Raw genomic sequence first — 19,213 nt, forward strand, 5'->3', positions numbered from 1 at the left:
GTCCTCTGCCTCTACCCCGTCCTCTGACAACTGGGGGTGTAGTAGACGTCGGTGTGGTGGTTGATTTCAAAGAAACAGGGTGACTGGGGTCGTAATAGTGGCACCCGTCGCTGAAGGGAGTTTCTTCAGCTCGCCGGAGTCACCACTCGATATACGATCCGCGTATTAGATTTTGCATCGTACACGACCCTCCGCTTGCCGCCATCTCCTTCCGCACTGCTGGCCAAGGAACTCGTTCCACTCTTGCCATCTCCCGACAGGATTGCCTGCCGATTTTGTTTCAACACTGACGCGATGTGTTTCAACTGATCGGGAGTCAATGGCTGCAAACTGCGGAAGCTATTGCCTTCCTGAACCAGTTGAATGGGATTCTCTGTCGTGCCTAATGGTTTCTTTGGCGGATTTGCGACTGGTGTCACTGTCAATGAGGCGCTCAGAGTTGTGGTGGATGTCGAACTGAACAGGGAGGCCAGAAAGGGTTTCGAAGAGCTTTTGACGGGAGATGACATTAAAGAAAACGAACTGCTGCTCATTAATGTATCTGGATCTAGCCGTGCTGGACCTGTTGTTTTCCCGCCAGAATTGTTCATGGCTGACTGCTGCATCACAGACGTTTTTACTACCCTCGTCTCTTGCTGCATCACAGATGCGGAATTGGTAAGGCTAGAGACAAAGCTTCCGGTGCTGTTTGAGAACGAATGTGGCGGGATGACGATCTTTATTTTCTTGGGGATGCCACCCTCGGTAAATGAATGGGCCAGCGGGCTGCCTGTCTGTGCGAGAAGTGCGCTGGCCGTACTGGCAGGCAGTCTAAGGCATAATTTGCGTTTGCCGCCCACCATTCTCGGTACAATCGAAACGTTCGATTGGTTTGGCTCATTCGGATTGAATAACGAATGAATGATGTTGGATAGAACATCATTAGCCGAACTGTCCCCTTCACCACCATCTTCACCTAGCCGTTGAGAAACTGCATCCAGCGATACGGTGGTGGTTTGCATTTCTTCATCTTCTTTCACTTTCTTCTCGTCCGCCTCTTGTTCTTGCGTTTCTGCAGGTAGGACGTCAGGTACTGTTATGGCTTCAGGAACCGCAATAATCTGTGGTTCCGATTCGCCTTCCACATTTGGGCAAGATTCTTGACTTTTGGGTTGAAGCTCTGGTGGAATTTCTGGTGACATTTTTGATGGGATTTCTGATTCTCTAGTGGGCTCTTGAAGACCTTGCTGCAGTTCATTCTGGAGTTCATCTTGTAGTTCATTATGCAGTTCTGATTGAAGTTCCGACTGAAATTCTGCGTGAAGTTGGGATTGAAGGTCCGACTGAATTCCAGCTTGCAATTCTTGTTGGAACTCTGATTGCTCTGCATGTTCAGAATCAAATTCTGACTGTTCTGGATGTTCAGAGTCAAATTCTGCCTGTTCTGGATGTTCAGAGTTGAATTCTGACTGTTCTGGATGTTCAGAGCTGAATTCTGGCTGTTCAGACTTAAACTCTCGATGTTCAGAGCTGAATTCTGGCTGTTCAGACTTAAACTCTGGCTGTTCTGGATGCTCAGCGCTGAATTCTGGCTGTTCTGGATTTTCAGAGTTAAATTCTGAAGGCTCTGGATTTTCAGAGTTGAATTCTGTCATGTCTTCAGAAGGCTGCATTTCAGATTCCTGGTCCATTTGTTCAGTCATTTCTTCCATTTCTGCTTCTGCTGTGGTAGCCTGTGCTTCCTCATCTTCTACTGGTTGCTCAAGAGGATCCAATTGAATCCCTAAGGCTTCAGCGTCTTGCCGACTCAGTACCACCTATAAAAACCACAAGTGAATTACTACATCCAGAAAGATGAAAATATCCAATATACCGTTTGAGGTTCTCCATGTTCGTTTTGAACTATGGCAATAATGCTGCGATAAGGAAAGTAAATATTATTGAAGGGGAAATTTGAATGTTATTATATAAAGAAATACCTGTCTTCACTAACAGTGCCACTATCCATGAGTTGTTGTAGACTCTGTTCGTCTAATACGGTTGTCGTGTGTACTTGGCCTTCCATCTGCATCGCTTCATCTGTCTCTTGTACTTGTTCACCGACATCGGTGTTGTTAGTATCCTCTTCAACTTGATTCATTTCCATTTTTGTCTCGACTTTAGACGAGAAACGTTAGGTATACTAACTCTTTTTCACCCACCAAGCGAACAACAAATTCATTTATCACCGTTTTCATCCAGTTCCCGGCTTTTTTCGTTTCTTTTTCTACAGAGCAAAACTCGATATAGCAAATCTCACGCCTTCCACCTCACACACACAGACGCTTCTTTCTGTCACAGCATTGCCATGCGGTTTTCTTTACTTTCTTCGAGCATAAAAATTATTTTAAATACCGAGTCATCCTTTATGCGAATACAATAAACAATTTTTTTAATTAACCTAAAAAATTCGATTTGTATCATTTCAACAACATGTATACAATGTTTTTGTTTTGCCAAATGCAACGCCGTTTTCCCTAACTGTCAGTCGCAATTACATACGTTAGTAACTTTTTAAGCATTTGCTTAACCCTGCTTCCTTGTTTTCCCTCACCGAATTATGGAAGTTGTGACATATCGTTTTGATTTCCTCCCAGTTTCCGTCTGAATCACGTTCTTTAGCTAAAATGAACGTTTTACTGGTCATTCAAATTACGGTTTATATCCTAGCTCTAGTTTTAGCCTTATGCATATCTGTTCCCGTCATTATTCATCAAAAAGACTTTAAGTACATTCTGATTTCTGTTACAAAGGAACCTTCATAAATAAATGTTGTTGTTTTTTCAGAGGCCATTGTTTGCTATTTTCCAGAGGAACATGGAGGGAAACTGATGGTTGGCATTGTATTTTTTTTATATGGCTTACGTCTGAAATTAATAATCTTTTAATTGCTTGTTTTAAAAAACAATAATAAAAAACAAAAGGCCAATTTGTGATTACATGGGCGCCAAGTGCCTACTGTGTCTTTGTTATAATATCTGGAGTGGTTTTGCTTACAGCATGCTGTTTCCAAATTCACAGGCTTGGTCATTTCCTATATCGAGGGCTTGACAGGTTTGTTTTTATCAATGTGTTAGATTAAAACCAAACTAATTTTTTGTTGTTTTCATTTTTAATGAATGTCAGCTCCTTTCTCTCAGCTTTTGTGGATGCTGTAGGCAGTGCCTTCCTCTGTTTCCTCTCTTTAGCCTCAGCTATGATAATCACACTTGGCTTTGGCACTTGGTGTGGAGACATCACCCAACGTTTTGAAGAGTAAGCACAAGTTATTCCTAAAGTCATCTGTCAGATAATTAATATAATATTTTGTATGACAGGTGTAGTTATGCAGAAGATGAAAACATTGACCAAGTGGATAATATCAACACCTCGGGCTTTTACTTGTTGCTGGGAACTGCTCAGGTTTCAACTTAAATTTAGTTCTTACATTTGAATTCACTTTGCTTATCTCTTCTGTTTTATGGTAGTTTGGAGCTTGGGCTTCTTGGGCATGCTGGGTAGGATTAGCTGTGTGTGCAGTTCTCAAATTATGTCGATATCACCAGCGTGAAAATATACGAGTTAGCATGGCCAAAGAGCGGTAAGGAAATTGAATAGAATTCAGAACGTGAAAGTATTGCGCTAGTTCGATCTGCTCATTTTTCTTTTTCTTAGGAGGCGTTTGTTAACAGATGGACTTCCACAGCGAAGCGCTAGCGACGAAGCCATGCTCGGTTAAAAGCTGCGTATGACGTTGTAATTTGTACATTGTGCGTGCCCTTTGTGGGAGTCTATATCTGTTCGCTTCTCAAAGTCGTTTTACTCCCACAGTTCTCAATAAATGTGTAAACATGGTTATCTATGCCTTCATACGAAAAAATAGTCTTACTCATATGAACTCTGATTGCAGAAAGCCAAATAAATAAATAAAAAAAATAGCACACGGTTTAAACGTTACGATTCTTTAAACCAAGACTAGTGCTATCTCATCGGCAGCTCAATATAATGAGCCCTTTTCCTGGTCACGTGAAGACTGGCGTCGTGAAAGAATTAATCATGATTTTCCGTGAAGAGGCCTTTGATCGGCACGCCAGTCATGCCCGGGGACAGACGTCGTAAGTCTCAATAAATCGATTTGTGTCTGGTATATCGATAGTAATCTGTATCGATGTGGTTTGCGTTGACTTGGTTAGGCAATTTTAACACAGGGAGGCGTACCGTAAAGTTGCCCGTTCACGTAGAGTAAAGGGTCGCTGTCCGTTGTTAATTCAGTCTTTCCTTCATCTCTTTATCTCCGCGCAAATTTCCTTTAAATCAACTTTACCAAGTGAACTAGTACACATCCAAAATGAATCCCGAGTAGTAAGTATTTCTTCAAAGTGACAAACCTTTTTCGTCGTTTAGATCGACGTTCGAACGATTGCATTTGATGACGTATAGCTTTTTTTGCTTTTCTCAACTGCTAATCCCATGTTAATACCAGCCATCTTACAAACTTCTTAACACTTGGTTATTTGTAATTTTTTTGGGAAATAGTTTAAAGATTTTGTGCACTCCACCCATTTGCGAGGCTGATGTAGCTAGTGGGAATTTCCCACTATTTCCAATCTCAACAATGGCTTACACTACTTGGGTGTCATCTGTTCTCTAACTAAATTATTTTTTTCTTTCACAGTGACTATCTTTTCAAACTTCTCCTGATTGGTGACTCTGGTGTTGGCAAATCTTGCCTTCTGCTCCGATTTGCTGTAAATCCTTACAAGAAATTACTTTTTATGCTTTCAAATAATGTTTATCTTTCTACAGGATGATACCTATTCGGAGAGCTATATCAGTACCATTGGTGTGGATTTCGTAAGTTATACAACTATTTTTTTTGTGTGCTGAGTGATGACTTACTGTTACTTGTCACGTGCAGAAAATTCGGACAATAGATTTGGATGGAAAGACTATTAAATTACAAATTGTAAGTAAAAAGATATAGTTACCATTATTTTGGCAGGATCTGGTAATAAAACAATTACACATTTGCTTCTTAACAGTGGGACACCGCTGGTCAAGAAAGATTCCGGACAATCACGTCAAGTTACTACCGAGGTGCCCATGGTATCATTGTCGTCTACGATTGTACTGACCAAGAGTCGTTCAACAATGTCAAGCAGTGGCTACAGGAAATCGATCGTTATGCGTGCGAAAACGTCAACAAACTTTTGGTTGGGAACAAGTGTGATTTGAGCACTAAGAAGGTCGTCGATTACGCCGCTGCCAAAGTAAGAAACATTCGAGTTGGTTTCGATTCTAGCAGACGAATGACATCAATTGCTTTTGCTTTAGGAATACGCAGAACAATTAGGCATACCTTTCCTTGAGACATCGGCCAAGAACGCAACGAACGTCGAACAAGCATTCATGACCATGGCGGCTGAGATCAAGAATCGAATGGGTCCCCCATCTGCCCCTTCTGATGGTGTTGGCGGAATCAACATAAACTCTTCCTCTAGACCGGTGGAACAATCGAAATCGGGATGTTGTTAATGGAATAGGGAAAAGAAATTCAAGACAAGCAACATAAAACCAGAAGAAAAAACAAAAAAAAAGCAAAGATCCGCATCCTCCACCTTATTTTCCGTTTCTTGGCTTCCCAACCAAAGTCTAAAAGTTGAAAACAAAAATTTACCAATTTTCTTTCTTTTTTTCACTTCTCTCGAGTCGCATTGATCGATTGTTATCCCATGCGTATCTATTCTTGCACCAATGAGAGAATAAGAAAAAGTTCTAAATAGTGTCGCGTCTTATCTAGGTCTGAAATTTTTTTTCCATTTTTATTTAGCTGAAAAAGGTTGATTTTCCTTCACTATTTTAAAAATGCCAACCCCTCTCCCTTCTTCGTGTAACAGCTTGTACACGCCTGTATTGTGCTGTTGTTTCTTGGGGAAATTGGATTCATTAAAAGAAAAACATAAAACTCAGAAAGAAATACCTGTAAGGGAATGTTCTGTTTGGGTGAAAAGAAAATTTTGCTCGCCATTCCATTTAGATCCATTTTCGTATCAATTTGCGATTATTATACACATTGAGTTGAATTGAATTTATTATTATTTTTTTGTAAAATTGCCTTTTAAATTATAATTGATATACGAAAGGAACGAAGCAGTAAATTATAAGGTTGACAGAAAGATATACCCGTCAATGACCGGTGTGCATCCACGACACAGTGCTGGAAGACTGGAACACGCACAATTGGCTGTCACCTGATTCTATCTTCAAAATAATTAAAGCTTCACGAGGCACTTTGTTCAATACTTGAATTTTCTCGTAGAAAAACGATTTGGCGCTAGTTTTAGTAATCGTCCCACGGACAGAATTGTGAATTCTTCACAGGAAACGCGTAATTGAGGCACTTTTTACATGTCTTAATGCCACACCGATAGCTAAGAGCCTTTCCGGTTTGCTGATCGTGTCCGCGACAGAATTTCAGCCCACACGGGTACCTACAATGTTGTACATTAAGTCAAGTTGATGAATGATTTAGAAATAAAAAGCTCATTACCATGGGACACAAAAATTCAAATGGCATTGGCAAGACATTGAGCTTGAGTTTGTGTTTGAAACAGATACATCTTTGCATCGGCTGGCTGGCCGTACCATGTGCTGTGCAGCATCGAGAACCATAATAGCTTCGTTGGGATTACCAATAGCAGCCCATACTTTCAAATCTGCCTCCTATTTGTACACAAATTACAGCAAATATTTTGTAAACATTTAACAAAAACTATATGCTTTACATATGCTTTCATACCTGAACATAGATTGTCTTTGCATCTACACATAAAGGTTGAATATGGTTAGATATAACCTTAGACCTAAAATCATTGGTTACAAAGGGTGAAAATCCCATTTAGCAAATTTCTCATTTGGGTTATGTGCAATGAATACCTTGAGATGTCCAGGGTATATTCAAACGTGGCATTTTCATGCCCATTATCCTCCTCTGGGTACCTTACTGTGTGTGGGTTTTTCTATGAATTCCAATGACAACTTATTAGTTGGTGGGTAGTTTCACAGCAAAATCAGGGCACAGATAAGTTAGTTTTACCTGGCGAAGTTTGGCAATTGCATCTGCAGCAATAAAGTCCTGTTTAGATAATTTGGATGCAAAACAAACAGCCTGATAATATGGGGGCTGTATACTCTTCAAGTATAGCTGTGATGAGAACATAAAAGGACCTTAAACAATTATTCTATATCATAAAACAAATAAAAAATATGTACCTGTTCCTCCTCAGCTAGAATCAGGAGTCGGTAGATTTGTACTTCCCTCCGGAAATCTAGTAGCTGTGTGACTATTGTTCCATCCGCTCTTTGGTATTCTAGTTCAACAACCTCTTCACTGACATTTGAAGCTAAGACTTCCTGTAGTACATCTCCACCCTTTTTCAAACACAGAAAATATTAAATAGAATACTAAAAAAAATTATTATATCAGGAGTATATTTGCATTTGGCTCTTTTCAAATTTCTAGTTACTTGTTGACCACAGAACTCACCTGATTTTTTATATTGATGACAAGCTGGGGACTTGATGAAGTAAAACAACTCAACATGAACATTAAACAGGGGAAATGGACATTCACGAACACAAAGCCGTTCATCTCGAACATGACTTGCCAGGTATGATTGCATCAGGTTACGTATCGTACATTGTAATACCTAACTTTTTCTTTGTTTTTAGTATTTTTGATTTATCTTTCCCTTTTGTTCCTATTACTGTCGACTAAAATGCACATAACAACGTAGGTCTGGTTCGAGGTGCAAACGAAAAACACAAGTTGGCTTAAGCGTGGAATTGGAGCACGGGACGATATAACGTGGAAACAATAGCGGAAACAGTAATGACCACCAGGGCATTTACTCCCATCCTACAGACAGCATGCATGGAAATTCAGAAGTTTCCAAAATCGAGATAGTTCTTCACGAAATAAAAATTCTTTTTAAGAGTTTTTTACAGTTGCATTATCGAACATCACGGGAAAAATACTAATTATTTAATTTTCTTCACACAATTCAAATTATCTTATCTTATTAACATTTTTTTATAAAAAAACATCAGAGTTGGAGCAGTGGTGAGCTCTGGTTTATGTTCGCAAGAAAACTTAAGGCGAGACAGTGCAGGGTGTTTTTCAAGCAATCTTAAAATAAAAAATCATATCCAAAATGGCTCTCACCTTCATGAATAACTTTACGTTCTTAGAATCCCTTCTCCTCGAGCTTCTTAAACAAATATGGCTGCTAAAACTTTTCATGGTAATGGCATCCATTATTTTTGGCCAGTTCCTTTTCGATTTCTACGGCTACGTCACAGGATCAACAGGATTTTCCAGCAGAGAAGAACAACCTGAACAGCTCACACCTGAAAACGGGAGCGACTTGTTACAGGAAAGTAACATGACGCATCCTTTACCCCAGCACACTTCTTCTAGTACTGTTTGCCAAGCAGAGAAACCAGATGGACCTAGGCCAAAGAAGAAGCTAGTAAGAAAACTCGGCCTCCGTCGCACTTCAGAAGCCACTCTAGCTGGTTTGATACCGGAAAAGATACCAGAATTCCTCAAACGAGCGGACGAGCTGTTGGTCAAACATGGCTCGCCCAGAGAATGCGATGCCAACAAAACGGCATCCGTGAAAGTAATAATGAACCGGCATCAAGTGGATATGGTGATCGACAGAGGTTGTTTAGAGACAATCATCAGTCAACACCAATGGCAAATATTAGGTGAGCCTAAGTTAAGGCCTTTAAGGGAGACAGGTTTGGTCACGTCTAAGCGTACAGGGAAGTACAAAGAGCACGTAAAACGGGAGGAGGTCGTTGGATTTTTCTACGCCATTGTTCAATTACAAGACAAAAAGATTTTACACCCAATTTACGTCTGTGCAGGAGATAAGACTATGCCTAATTTTCTCGGTCGTGGACTCATCTACGACCTCCATTTACATCGAGAAAATGTGCATTTGATCAAAATTACAGACACAACAGAAGCTCTTCCTCAAACGCCGACAACAGAACCAGTTCCGGGAATAGCCGAGACGACATCTTCGCCTGTCGGGCAACAATCTGCGGACTCGGATGCCGAACATAAAACTCGCCTAGACTTGAGGCACGTTCTCATCACTTACTTGGTGTTATGGATCGAGACAGAAAAAGACAAGAATAAAAAAAATCGCGAAAAATACGAACAGCGAATGTCAGAAACAATAAAGAACATAATGAAAGAGTGCCAGACAAAAAAGGCCGAACGTGTCGACTACGTCGCCTCCGAGAAAAAATCTGAACCGGAAGTCATTGTGCTAAAAAAATCCAACAGCATCGACAAACTCAGGAAGACTATTTCTAAACTTGAAAATATTTATAAAAAAGACAGCAAGAGGTCACGCAAAGTTATACGTGAAGCAGAAGAAGACCTTAGCAATCAGAAAACAAAACTTGCTTCTGCGTCGTCCGAATCAGAGCACGCGGAACTAACCGAATCTGTCAAGCAAAGAGAAAAAGCCCTGCAAGTGATTGTCAAAAAAGAAAATATCGATTTTGAGGAGAAGATGGCATCACTGACTGGCGCTAAGGAAATGTTTCTGGAGCCACAGGGAGGAAAAAAAGGAAAGAAATTCTTCAAAGGACTCAAAACGATGTTTAAACGTCGTTCTTCTAACAACTTGATGCTTGATACTTAGATAATTCTGTGAGCTTTTGTTTTGTTTAAATTCGTAACGTTTGAAGGAAGGGGCAAAATTGATCTGATTCGATGTGGTGGCTGCAAATTGATAGCATTATGATCTACTGCACGGAAGTGAATGGCGACATACGACAATGAACATCTTTGACGCTTAGGAAACCTGTTTGCTGTCAAAGGAAGCAGTTTCCTAATCTCATTATAGTCATTGTCATTTGCATAGATTTTTCATTTCTGTTTGATTGTAACTTTGGCGACTGATGTGCATTGGCTACGGGACATCGGCATTTTGATACACTGAACGTTAGTAGGTGAGGTGAGACGACAATGGTATAATTGCTTAAGAAATAAGTATGCTGTTAAAGCGGAAAAGTTTTTTAATCGTTATGGCCATTGTCACCTCTCTCCCACCCCCAATTTCATTCGGTTATCATGATGCCACCAAGTTACAGCCAATGTATTTGGTTTCAGAAGGTTCTATCGGACTGAAGGAAGAATTGATGACAATGATCATTTTTGATACTTTGAATACCTGCCTGCTGTTTGAGTACTTTAGTACTGTGTAAGTAGACAGGTTTCCTTATTCAGAAATTATCCATTTTTCATTCCTTCACTGTCGTTTCATTCTTGATTCTTAGATGCCGTCTATTTGTAGTTATTGAAAATAGGGGACCATCGTTGCAGACACTGTTAACTGGTCTTTTAAATTGCAATAGCTGCCATTTTGAATGATGTGAAATTTGTACCTTCATTTAGATGGGACGTGATTTGAACAAAGTCCACAGGTTTTCTAAGCACCCTTACATTTTCATCGTTAAACCTCTCCAGCTTCTCTTTTCTTTCGATTTCTTTCACAAATTCAATGTTTGGTTACTACAGATTGCTTGTACTTTCGGAAAGAATTTGGATCTTAAAAATAAAAATGTTAAAAAAAATGTTCCAACGAATTCTGGTGTTTTAATACTTAGAGAAGAGCTTCGATGGTCCTACCACGTAGGGCTACCATTTAATACCACGTAGGGCTACCATTTAATACGTGTCTTATGAAACACGATTTCAATTGGTTTTTTTGGAAATAGCCTAAACAAAGAAAAATACTTGAATTATTTTTACAACTTCTCATTGCATTGACCTGGTGATCGTACGAGACGTCACTTGCTCTAAGTTAAATAACTTAAAGTTTAACACAAACCAAGAAAAATTCAATGATCGATCGCTAGAGCAGACGACAAACAGCATTGGGGCTCTTGTTCCTCACCGTGGTGAAAATGAGAAAGAACTTTGTTAGTTAAATGAACAAGCCTGACCTATGATTTTTTCGGTGGACTGCGGGCGTATCGCATAGGAAGGTTATAATTCAAAGGTCAGTACACGCAGGTCGTTAACATTAATCCCGACTGAACTCTTCTCACGCCCACCACTGCGTTGTGTTTGAAGCGAGCCGGCAATTCTATTCGCATCACGCCAACATGACTCTGCATTTTTTTATAATCTTTTCCATTGCATCAAGGATAAAGTTTTTCATCGTTCCCTGTGTACATCTAAGCCAGATAAGATCTAGAATTGTGTTTCACCATCAAGTCCGTTTAAACCTATCTACGACTGATTTTGTTGCCCTACTGCATTTTGCACTCTAAACAAACGCTCTATTAAATTGCAGAGGCGACGAGTTTGTAATCCGAAATGCAAGGGGAGGATAGGATTATGCAAGGTTGGGTGTAGGTAAATATGAAAGCACCTGCTGTCACAAAGTTTTTACGATTAAAATCGCGACCACCTCATTTACTAGTTAAAAATGGGGTGAATTCGTTTTTGTATAAAAGGCCCACAAAATTGGTCGGGTAAAGCATTCCATTCGACGTCGATATCACGGAAAGTTCCAGCGAAATAGAACTGCCCCATTTTACGTGTCAAGGTAGGTTGATTGAAACTAAAAATAGTATTTGGTAATTTTGTTTAAAAGAAAAAGCAGTTACAGAAGATCATGTTTCTAGTTAATAGCGTAATAATCAAGGGGATGTTACTTTGATTTAAACAAAACGTTTGAATCGCGAATCCTTGACTATCCTTGCTTAGATATTCCATTCCTCTTTATATTGCAGCATTTCGTTAGATCATGCCCAACCCAAATAACGAATCGAAGGCCAAAGAGACGACACCGGCAGGCAGCCCACCAACTGGACAAACTAACGTGCAATGCGGCAACGCGCAAATAAAACCTGACGCTTCAAATCAGGACAACAAGAAAAAGAATGTAAGCACTCCCCGTTGCTGTCCGCATAATGGATAATGCTATGGTCACCTTGATATTGGGTTTCTCTATGCGCGAATTTCCCCCTTTCATCTCGCTGCTGTAAAATTTCGAGATATACCAGCCAACTCAATATACTTACTGTTGATCGTTGAAGTTTACAAAGCATTATGTTTTGCCAATGCCAATGTCGCCTCAGTTACTATCAGTTATGAATGATCCGACGTCAATGTGGGCCTCTTGAGTGCTCATAGCAAGATAAATGTTGTTGAGACGATTTATAACATAGCGGCCATTTTCACCCGAAAACGAGAGGGAAAAGTGAGATAAATCTATCTACGTCTTACGTCCTTTAAATTATCTAACCTCGTAACTGCTTTGCGTTGATTCCCGGGCTCAACTTCGCGTATTCTGAGCTGCGCCTCCACAATGTTCAGTCGAGCACTGGAACGTTGGACTCATTCTCATTGAACCTTAACCGATTACCGTGAGAGTCTGGTACACATCAAACTGATTGTTACTTTTAGCTATTGCTTACCTCAATGATTCGGTTTTCATTAGGTTCGTCCGAGACTGGTTTGCAACAACCGTACGTTTCGTAGCACTACAATTAGGCTTGATACTATCGTGTGGGTGTTTCTATGGTCAGTGTAAGGCACCCTTTCCCCTCCAAACTCTTTCGTATGTGACGAAGGCAGTCGTGGTTTTAGAGGCAAAAACAAACACAGTTAATGTCAGTAACCTAAGTATTAAAAAATAAAATAAAACAAAAATATAAGAAAAGAAAATAAGCGACGAAATTTGGTTTACATTTAAAGTGTCATTTATGGAATCCCATTTTCTTCCATTTACCATCGTGAAGTCAATCGTATTGAAACGAAAACAAAACGGCCACCAGATAAAACATAGAAGCAGGTTTCTAGGTATTTGTTTGCTAAAGATCCACTTGAATGCGTTCCCTGTAAAAGTAAAGAATTTAATTATCAACGGGTGAAGTTAAATGTGCAGCTGCAAATACATACTGTGTTAATTATAGATGAGTCATTCTGTTAAATGATATGATACCTGAAACTGTAGATTGAGTGGGGAATCATATATCATCCTACAGTTTGAAAAGAAAAGCTTACAAAAACATTTGGTATTTAAGAATAGTATTGCAATGGCTGCACTTCCATGAGAGCATTATCTTCATCTTAGGCATCGTTCTCTCTTTGCTTTATAAGAAAAAGGTAATATTTATAAACGAAAAAATGGAAATAAAATGAAAAGACGTACATAACTGTACGCTGTGACTGCTCTCATAGCATTGGTTCCTGATGTAGCCGTGCCAGCACGAGATCTAGGGCGATTGACGGTAGAGATCCTTTGTGCAAATCCAGCAGACACCATTCCACTTGATTTTTGCACTCCATACTCGTTCGCCTACATGAAATAAAATTATATTAATTAATAAGATACTTGATTAGTAAATATGCATTTAAAAAATTACCATTCGTGTTAATGGTCTTGGTGATGAGTTGATTATTCCACCGTCTGCACCACTTTGACTGGTATTGGCTTCCTGCTGATGTTATTCCCAAAAGGAATTGGTATCTGAGCTTCCACGTCGAGTTTGAGGTCGTTTCACTTCGTGAACAAAAGCTTGCCCCTATGTTTCTGTGATTCTTCCGCTTTTTCCGTTTTCTTTCTTCTTTTGTTTCGAACCACTCGCTTTGATTGAATCGTCTTATGAGTTGATTCATTTGATTCTCGATTCTCTTCTTCATCTTCACCTTCTTCAGTTGGTTGAGACGGACCAGCCTGATCCGAGCTTTCTTCAGACGCATCTTCCCGGCCCCGTTTCAGATTCGATGACACTGTCACTGCCACAAGCTTCGCTATCAGTTAAGTGAAGTCCACTCTACATGGTGAAGAAATGAAAGTTAATGGGAAATCCTTTCAAATATAATTGAATTAATACCTTAAAGACGCTATTGCGTTGGGCATTTGGTCTCGGTTGTTCTTCGTCAACATCTTTGAAATGAAGATTCTGCGATTCGGAAGTCGATGACATTTCAGGCTCAATAACTTCATCTTCACGTTGATGAGATTCTTCTTCTGAATCACCTTCAGAAACGGCCAGTGAAGGCATTGAGAAACGACGCAAACAGGAAGGACGAGCTGTCGAAATAGCCTTTGGTGTTTCTGTAAGTTTCAATTCGAAAGCTTCCTCCTCTTCTTGTGCCTCGCGTTCATCCACTTTTTCGCAACCCTCTTGGTCTTCCGACCCTACATCAGCAGCTTCCTCAGCTACAGGACCATACGGTGAACCAATTAGACCTGGACTTCTTCAATTTCTTCTTGAGCTACTCAGTGGTCTTCCTCTTCTTCCGTTGCCTCCTCCTCCTCAACTTCATCGTAATCTCCTTTCAATTCTTCTTCCTCCTCTCTCCCAACAGATTTATTGTCAACTCCTTCAGCCTCATCGCTACTAGAATCAAGGCCATAGATCCACGCCAAATCCATAAAGAAGTATTGAACTAGACGATGTTTCGTAACGTCGTCCACGTCTGGCCTTAAATAAGCCGATAGCAAAGCATACAGTGATGGAGGTGGATAACTTTGAATGTCCGTTGGTTTGTTGTGCCTTTTTCTTCTGCCCACAACTCCAAGACGGACGCAGGGACCAGTTGGTCTATCAAAAGAACTTCAGCTGCTTTGACAGAGGAACTGAGACTCTCAATCTCAGATTTCCTATTCCAGTAGAATTGTTCCAGCTGGCGACGAGGATAGGGCAATGAACTGCAGCCTTCGTTGACGTCCGTTGAGTTTTGAGTGTAAGTTCAGCGTTGACAGTGCAGCTGTCGCTCCATTTCTTGGAACGAGTGATAGAAAAGGATGTTGCAAAGATTTTCACACAGTGATTTCAAGTTTACTACTTGCTGCCATTCTCGTTCCTCAACAAAGTTTAAATTGGCTCCTTCATCCTTGATGCAGGAAAGACCTCGAATTGTTCTCTAGTCCAACATTCAACAAAGCCTGTGCCATTTGAGCCGCGTGAGGTGCAACGATCTCGGTATGCGTGTGTCCGGCTTTCATTGCCTATTACAAACAAATCCCGTCAATGACAATTCACAATAAATCAATTAAAAAATGTTACCTGAATGTAAAATCGGTGTGGATGATTCAGAACTTGAAATCCAACTTGAGACAGTTTTTGAATAATAAGCGACTGCATGCCCCAGAACAGTTTACATTTGACGTCATCATAAAAGATACTCAACCCACGATCAAGGAACCGAAGTTAAGATTACAGCCTTAAGTTGAATCTTTAGGTTCATTTGTTGTACAATAGATTTTCAGATCAAGTACCTGTAGCGAAACCACTAAAATCCAATTCCAGTGACTTGAGGCTGAACATTTGGAAAGCTCCTTGCGTATTATAGTCAACACATAGCATCTGATTCTGTGGCATGTATTTAATCACTGTTGCACTGACTGCTTCTTGTTGAACACTCAGAGGATTCATGCATTGACTCCAGAACAAATCAGCCGGCCCTGAAATTAGTTTAAAAATTCCATTGCACAAACAATAAAAGCTTAAAGGGATGTAGGTGTGCTTACCTGTACATATAATCATTTAGAGGTATGACCAAAACCGCTGGAGGTTTGAAAAATACTCGTTTTTGTAAAATGTCATCTGTAGTGACATAGTGTACAATATTTAAATCAAGCTGATGTATTCCTGTGCTGAATTTGAAATGCTGATCAGCAGCCAGTAGCATAACATGGCCTTCTTCTGTGCCATTGAAAAAACAACCCAGACGGCTCAAATGTTACTGGGGAGTTCCAATAACCTCCCCTTTGTACAAAAACATTTAGGATTGTTTTAGTACATCCATGGGAAGGTTATTCGGAAGCCTAAGCGAACAACTCTTCCTATTTCCGTCCCAAAAACCACCAGCTTGTCTTCGTCTGCTACGAAGCAGACAGAATTTAAAAAATGGCAACTACGCGAATCTCGCTAATTGGCAACGTTAAAGCAAAGCGTTACGCCCGCATTCTTCTTAGTCTTCTTTGTCTTTCAGCGAAGGGAAGTACGCCTTTTTTATGCTGTTGGTTTCAGACTATCTGTGTCGTACTTAATTTTGCGAAAGCGAACAGGGTCTTCCTGCATAATTACTGGAACGTCCCCCGTTTCGAAGTCTAGGATTGTTAATTCAAATCCTTTTACATTTTGAATATTTATTGTTAAATGAATTTATGTACACATTTAGCGAATAAAGAATTTTTCGAAAAATGTTCGTTTAATTTGTATTTATTTGAAATTGAGGGTAACAATATTTATATAAGATATCTCAAAATAAAAGGGATGGATGGGAGGGTTTCTGGAAGGTTTTGGGAGGCGGGAGCTCCAATGGAGCTTGTCAGGAGTGTCACCAGGAGACCGCAGGGATCCGTTTAGGAATGATTACAGGCATTCCTTAGGATGTCCCGTTCCTCCCACTGAATACTCCACAATTGACACCGTATATTGGTTTCAAACAACTTAACGTGTTTCCTAAATATAAAAAAAAATTAATTTTTTTCACCTTTATATTTCCAAGTTCCAAATTATTTTCATGAATCACAAGGAATCGACAAGTACGGAAACGTTGATATTATTCGAGCAGCAGTGTTAGTTTTTGGATCTTCGCATAAGCTGTCTTTAATTCACAGCACACTTTCTTGTTTTTGACCTTTTTCGACGATTTAACGAACATTCTGTTGACATCTGCTTCCTGTTCAGATTATTGTTTGACAGTGTTATCTATTTTTGGTTGAGATTCAGCTTCATTTTCCCGGGTAATCTGAATTAAATGAGCGTTACCTGCGTGTAGGTGGAGATCGTAGATGGGCCGACGGCCGAGGAAATAGGGCATGATAATGTAAATGGGGGAAATATTATCATGTTTCAATAACATTATCCAGGTTACCGGTCTTTCATTGTTCTATTATGCGGTGCAGGCGGCCTTACCCCCGGCCAAGCTTAACCCTAGGCCGTTTTACGGCGTGTCCGTTCTAAATAGCTGAACTCGGCTGGGTTACCCCGCCTAGAGTTTCTGCTTCTCCGTCCACCCGAGTCCTCACCCATAGTTTCTCTCACTTTGCACGGCCTCGACCCCTGACTGTGGGTCGGACATCGGTTTTACCGACGTAATCTTTTTTTTTTGCCGACATAGATCAGTAGAATCATTACATGTTCTTGTAATTGAACTAAAGCGTGAAAGTAGCCTCCTGCTTCTGGCCATGTGAAACGATTCTTGTATTTTCCCGTTCGCTTAAACGTAGTTCAGTCATGTTTCGACAAAGCCTTCGGTGTCGGCTCACCTAGTCGTCTCCATTGATCGCGGCCTATGATGGATTCGAAACACCCTCAGTCGATCACCATATCCACGGGCTTCGCATTTATCGTTATCTGAACGGATGCCGTTTTGTTCGCATCCGATTCTCTGAGGAAGCCTAGTTTAACCAAGAGGTTGTCCGCTCCCTCGACGAATCTTGATAGCTTAGAACTTTTCGGTGGAATTTCCTCTACTTCTTTGGCGAACCGGACTCGTTTAGCTGGGCGCGAGGTGGTGACCTTTTGGCCGTCTATTTCAGTTGCCTTGATCGATGGGTCGTTAACTGTTTCTGGTAACAAATCAGTTACAGAGGCATCTGTGATGCTATCGACGTTGGTGAATTCTTCGATGGCCGGGGCCATAGTTTCCACATCTGATTCTTACAGCATCATAATGGTTTCTAGCTCTTTCACCCCCATAATGGTTTCTTGGTGTTCCGGCAATCCGGAAAATTCAGCCGTCATCGTCGGATGAGTTGGTGAATGGGAGCCAATTCCATCTTTTCTCTTCTGGGTAGATAGGGTTGGAAGTTTGGTTATGAGTTAAAGTCTGTTCGAACTTGGTTTCCGGTGGCAAAATGCCTCTGCGGTCTGGCGTAGGCCTTTTGTTCCGGATTTGTTGTCAGGTTGCAGATCTCGTAGCGTAGCCGTACAGCTAAGTCTGATACTGCCCGAAAAATACGGATCCGATGGCTAACAGTAGTCTCATTATGCAAATACACTCGAGATATGAGATGAAATTCTTCAAGGTACTGGCCAACAGTAAAGGTGCGCCGTTCTCTTGCTTTTTGCTCTCCAATTAATTAAAAATTAAAAATTAATTAATTAATAAAATTAAAATTATTAAATATCAATATTTAAAATTATTAAATTTAAATATGAAAAATAAATATAAATCTTAAAAATATTTCTGATTTATAATATTTAATAAAATTTTATAATATATATTTTATAAAATTTAAAATACATCTATATATTTAATTAAATTTTAAAAAATAATATTAAATATAATTTAAAATATAATTTTAATATAATTTAAAGATACGGTAAAATACGTATTATAATATGTGTATATATATATATTTAAAATATCGACGATTCTTGAACATTGATTTTTAAACATACATAAATATTTAAAATGTTTAAAATATTAATAATTACTTATAATATGTAAAATAATTTAATAAATATTTAATTTTCTAGAATTAATTTGTAAATATTTATAATATTTAAAACATTTTCTATATTTAAAATATTTTTATATTTAAATATTCAAATGTAATTATTTTAAATTTATTAATTTTAATTAAATAAAATTTTTTACTAAATTTTGTCTTATTAATTAATTAAATTTGCCTTCAATTAAATTCAAATAAAATTAAAAAAATAAATTTGCCTTCAAATGAAATCCCGAAACCTGTGAGGTTACCACGATATAGTTACCTGAATGGATGCCGTTATGTTCGCATCAGATTCTTTGTGGAAGCATAGTTTAAAAAAGAAGTACACACGCGCGAGGACTCTGATAGCTTAGAACTTTCGCTGTCTATATTAGACGTCTCTTCCACGGTTTCTTCGATCTGGTCTGTGTTAGCGGCATCAGTTGTATCCTCAGATACGTTTTCTCTATCGTTGGCATTTTCCGTAGATGAAGACGCTCCTGGAATTTCGGTCAAGACGGCAGATAGAGTTCCCTCCCCTTCATTCTGGGTTATGGCTTCTGTGGTGTTCCGCCTTTCAGCCACGTCAGGTGTCGGTGACGCAGTTTTTGTTTGTCTGGGGAAAGTATCCGGCGTAAAAGAATGATTGCGAAACGCATCGTAGATGGTCTCTGCAATCGCCATTAACCATCTTGCAATAGCAATCGGATTAGTGATCA

General features: G+C 39.6%; 4 protein-coding genes and 1 long non-coding RNA gene across 12 annotated transcripts; 2 read left to right on the forward strand and 3 right to left on the reverse strand.

Moving 5' to 3' along the window:
• Positions 1 to 66: 66 nt before the first annotated feature.
• Positions 67 to 2,307, reverse strand: LOC130691014 (uncharacterized). The gene is given in 5 exon segments (XM_057513917.1): positions 67 to 134; positions 137 to 1,467; positions 1,531 to 1,796; positions 1,853 to 1,895; positions 1,959 to 2,307. Coding segments are annotated over 5 exon segments (1,875 nt in total). The 5' UTR covers positions 2,126 to 2,307.
• Positions 2,308 to 2,496: 189 nt separating this feature from the next.
• On the forward strand, positions 2,497 to 3,935 carry LOC130691045 (transmembrane protein 179-like). Its single transcript, XM_057513953.2, has 7 exons — positions 2,497 to 2,746; positions 2,806 to 2,852; positions 2,943 to 3,072; positions 3,145 to 3,273; positions 3,336 to 3,420; positions 3,486 to 3,598; positions 3,673 to 3,935. Exons 1-7 carry the CDS (start codon positions 2,646 to 2,648, stop codon positions 3,734 to 3,736), a joined length of 669 nt encoding a protein of 222 aa, XP_057369936.1. The 5' UTR covers positions 2,497 to 2,645; the 3' UTR covers positions 3,737 to 3,935.
• Positions 3,936 to 4,186: 251 nt separating this feature from the next.
• Positions 4,187 to 5,780, forward strand: LOC130691079 (ras-related protein Rab-1A). The gene is made up of 6 exons (XM_057513986.2): positions 4,187 to 4,359; positions 4,673 to 4,745; positions 4,804 to 4,851; positions 4,916 to 4,963; positions 5,040 to 5,267; positions 5,332 to 5,780. Exons 1-6 carry the CDS (start codon positions 4,346 to 4,348, stop codon positions 5,530 to 5,532), a joined length of 612 nt encoding a protein of 203 aa, XP_057369969.1. The 5' UTR covers positions 4,187 to 4,345; the 3' UTR covers positions 5,533 to 5,780.
• Positions 5,781 to 6,070: 290 nt separating this feature from the next.
• On the reverse strand, positions 6,071 to 7,774 carry LOC130691068 (out at first protein-like). The gene is made up of 7 exons (XM_057513975.2): positions 7,544 to 7,774; positions 7,270 to 7,428; positions 7,094 to 7,201; positions 6,934 to 7,016; positions 6,797 to 6,860; positions 6,548 to 6,720; positions 6,071 to 6,488 (listed from the first exon to the last, which is right to left on the reverse strand). The coding sequence occupies exons 1-7, from the start codon at positions 7,655 to 7,657 to the stop codon at positions 6,338 to 6,340; spliced, it is 852 nt and encodes a 283-aa protein (XP_057369958.1). The 5' UTR covers positions 7,658 to 7,774; the 3' UTR covers positions 6,071 to 6,337.
• A 427-nt stretch (positions 7,775 to 8,201) lies between these two features.
• On the reverse strand, positions 8,202 to 15,865 carry LOC130690978 (uncharacterized). 8 transcript variants are annotated; one of them, XR_009001134.1, is made up of 15 exons: positions 15,576 to 15,865; positions 15,324 to 15,509; positions 15,112 to 15,268; positions 14,891 to 15,053; positions 13,933 to 14,826; positions 13,462 to 13,872; positions 13,248 to 13,394; positions 12,995 to 13,186; positions 12,783 to 12,931; positions 12,511 to 12,714; positions 12,339 to 12,445; positions 12,115 to 12,211; positions 10,686 to 10,801; positions 10,468 to 10,630; positions 8,202 to 10,415 (listed from the first exon to the last, which is right to left on the reverse strand). It is a non-coding gene; the product is annotated as an uncharacterized LOC130690978 (long non-coding RNA). The 8 variants fall into 8 exon arrangements; XR_009001138.1 differs by having other exon boundaries at positions 12,115 to 12,445; positions 13,038 to 13,186; XR_009001135.1 differs by having other exon boundaries at positions 12,115 to 12,445; positions 12,825 to 12,931.
• Positions 15,866 to 19,213: the final 3,348 nt, after the last annotated feature.

Source organism: Daphnia carinata, chromosome 8, assembly GCF_022539665.2.
Source record: "Daphnia carinata strain CSIRO-1 chromosome 8, CSIRO_AGI_Dcar_HiC_V3, whole genome shotgun sequence".
NCBI lineage: Eukaryota > Metazoa > Arthropoda > Branchiopoda > Diplostraca > Daphniidae > Daphnia > Daphnia carinata.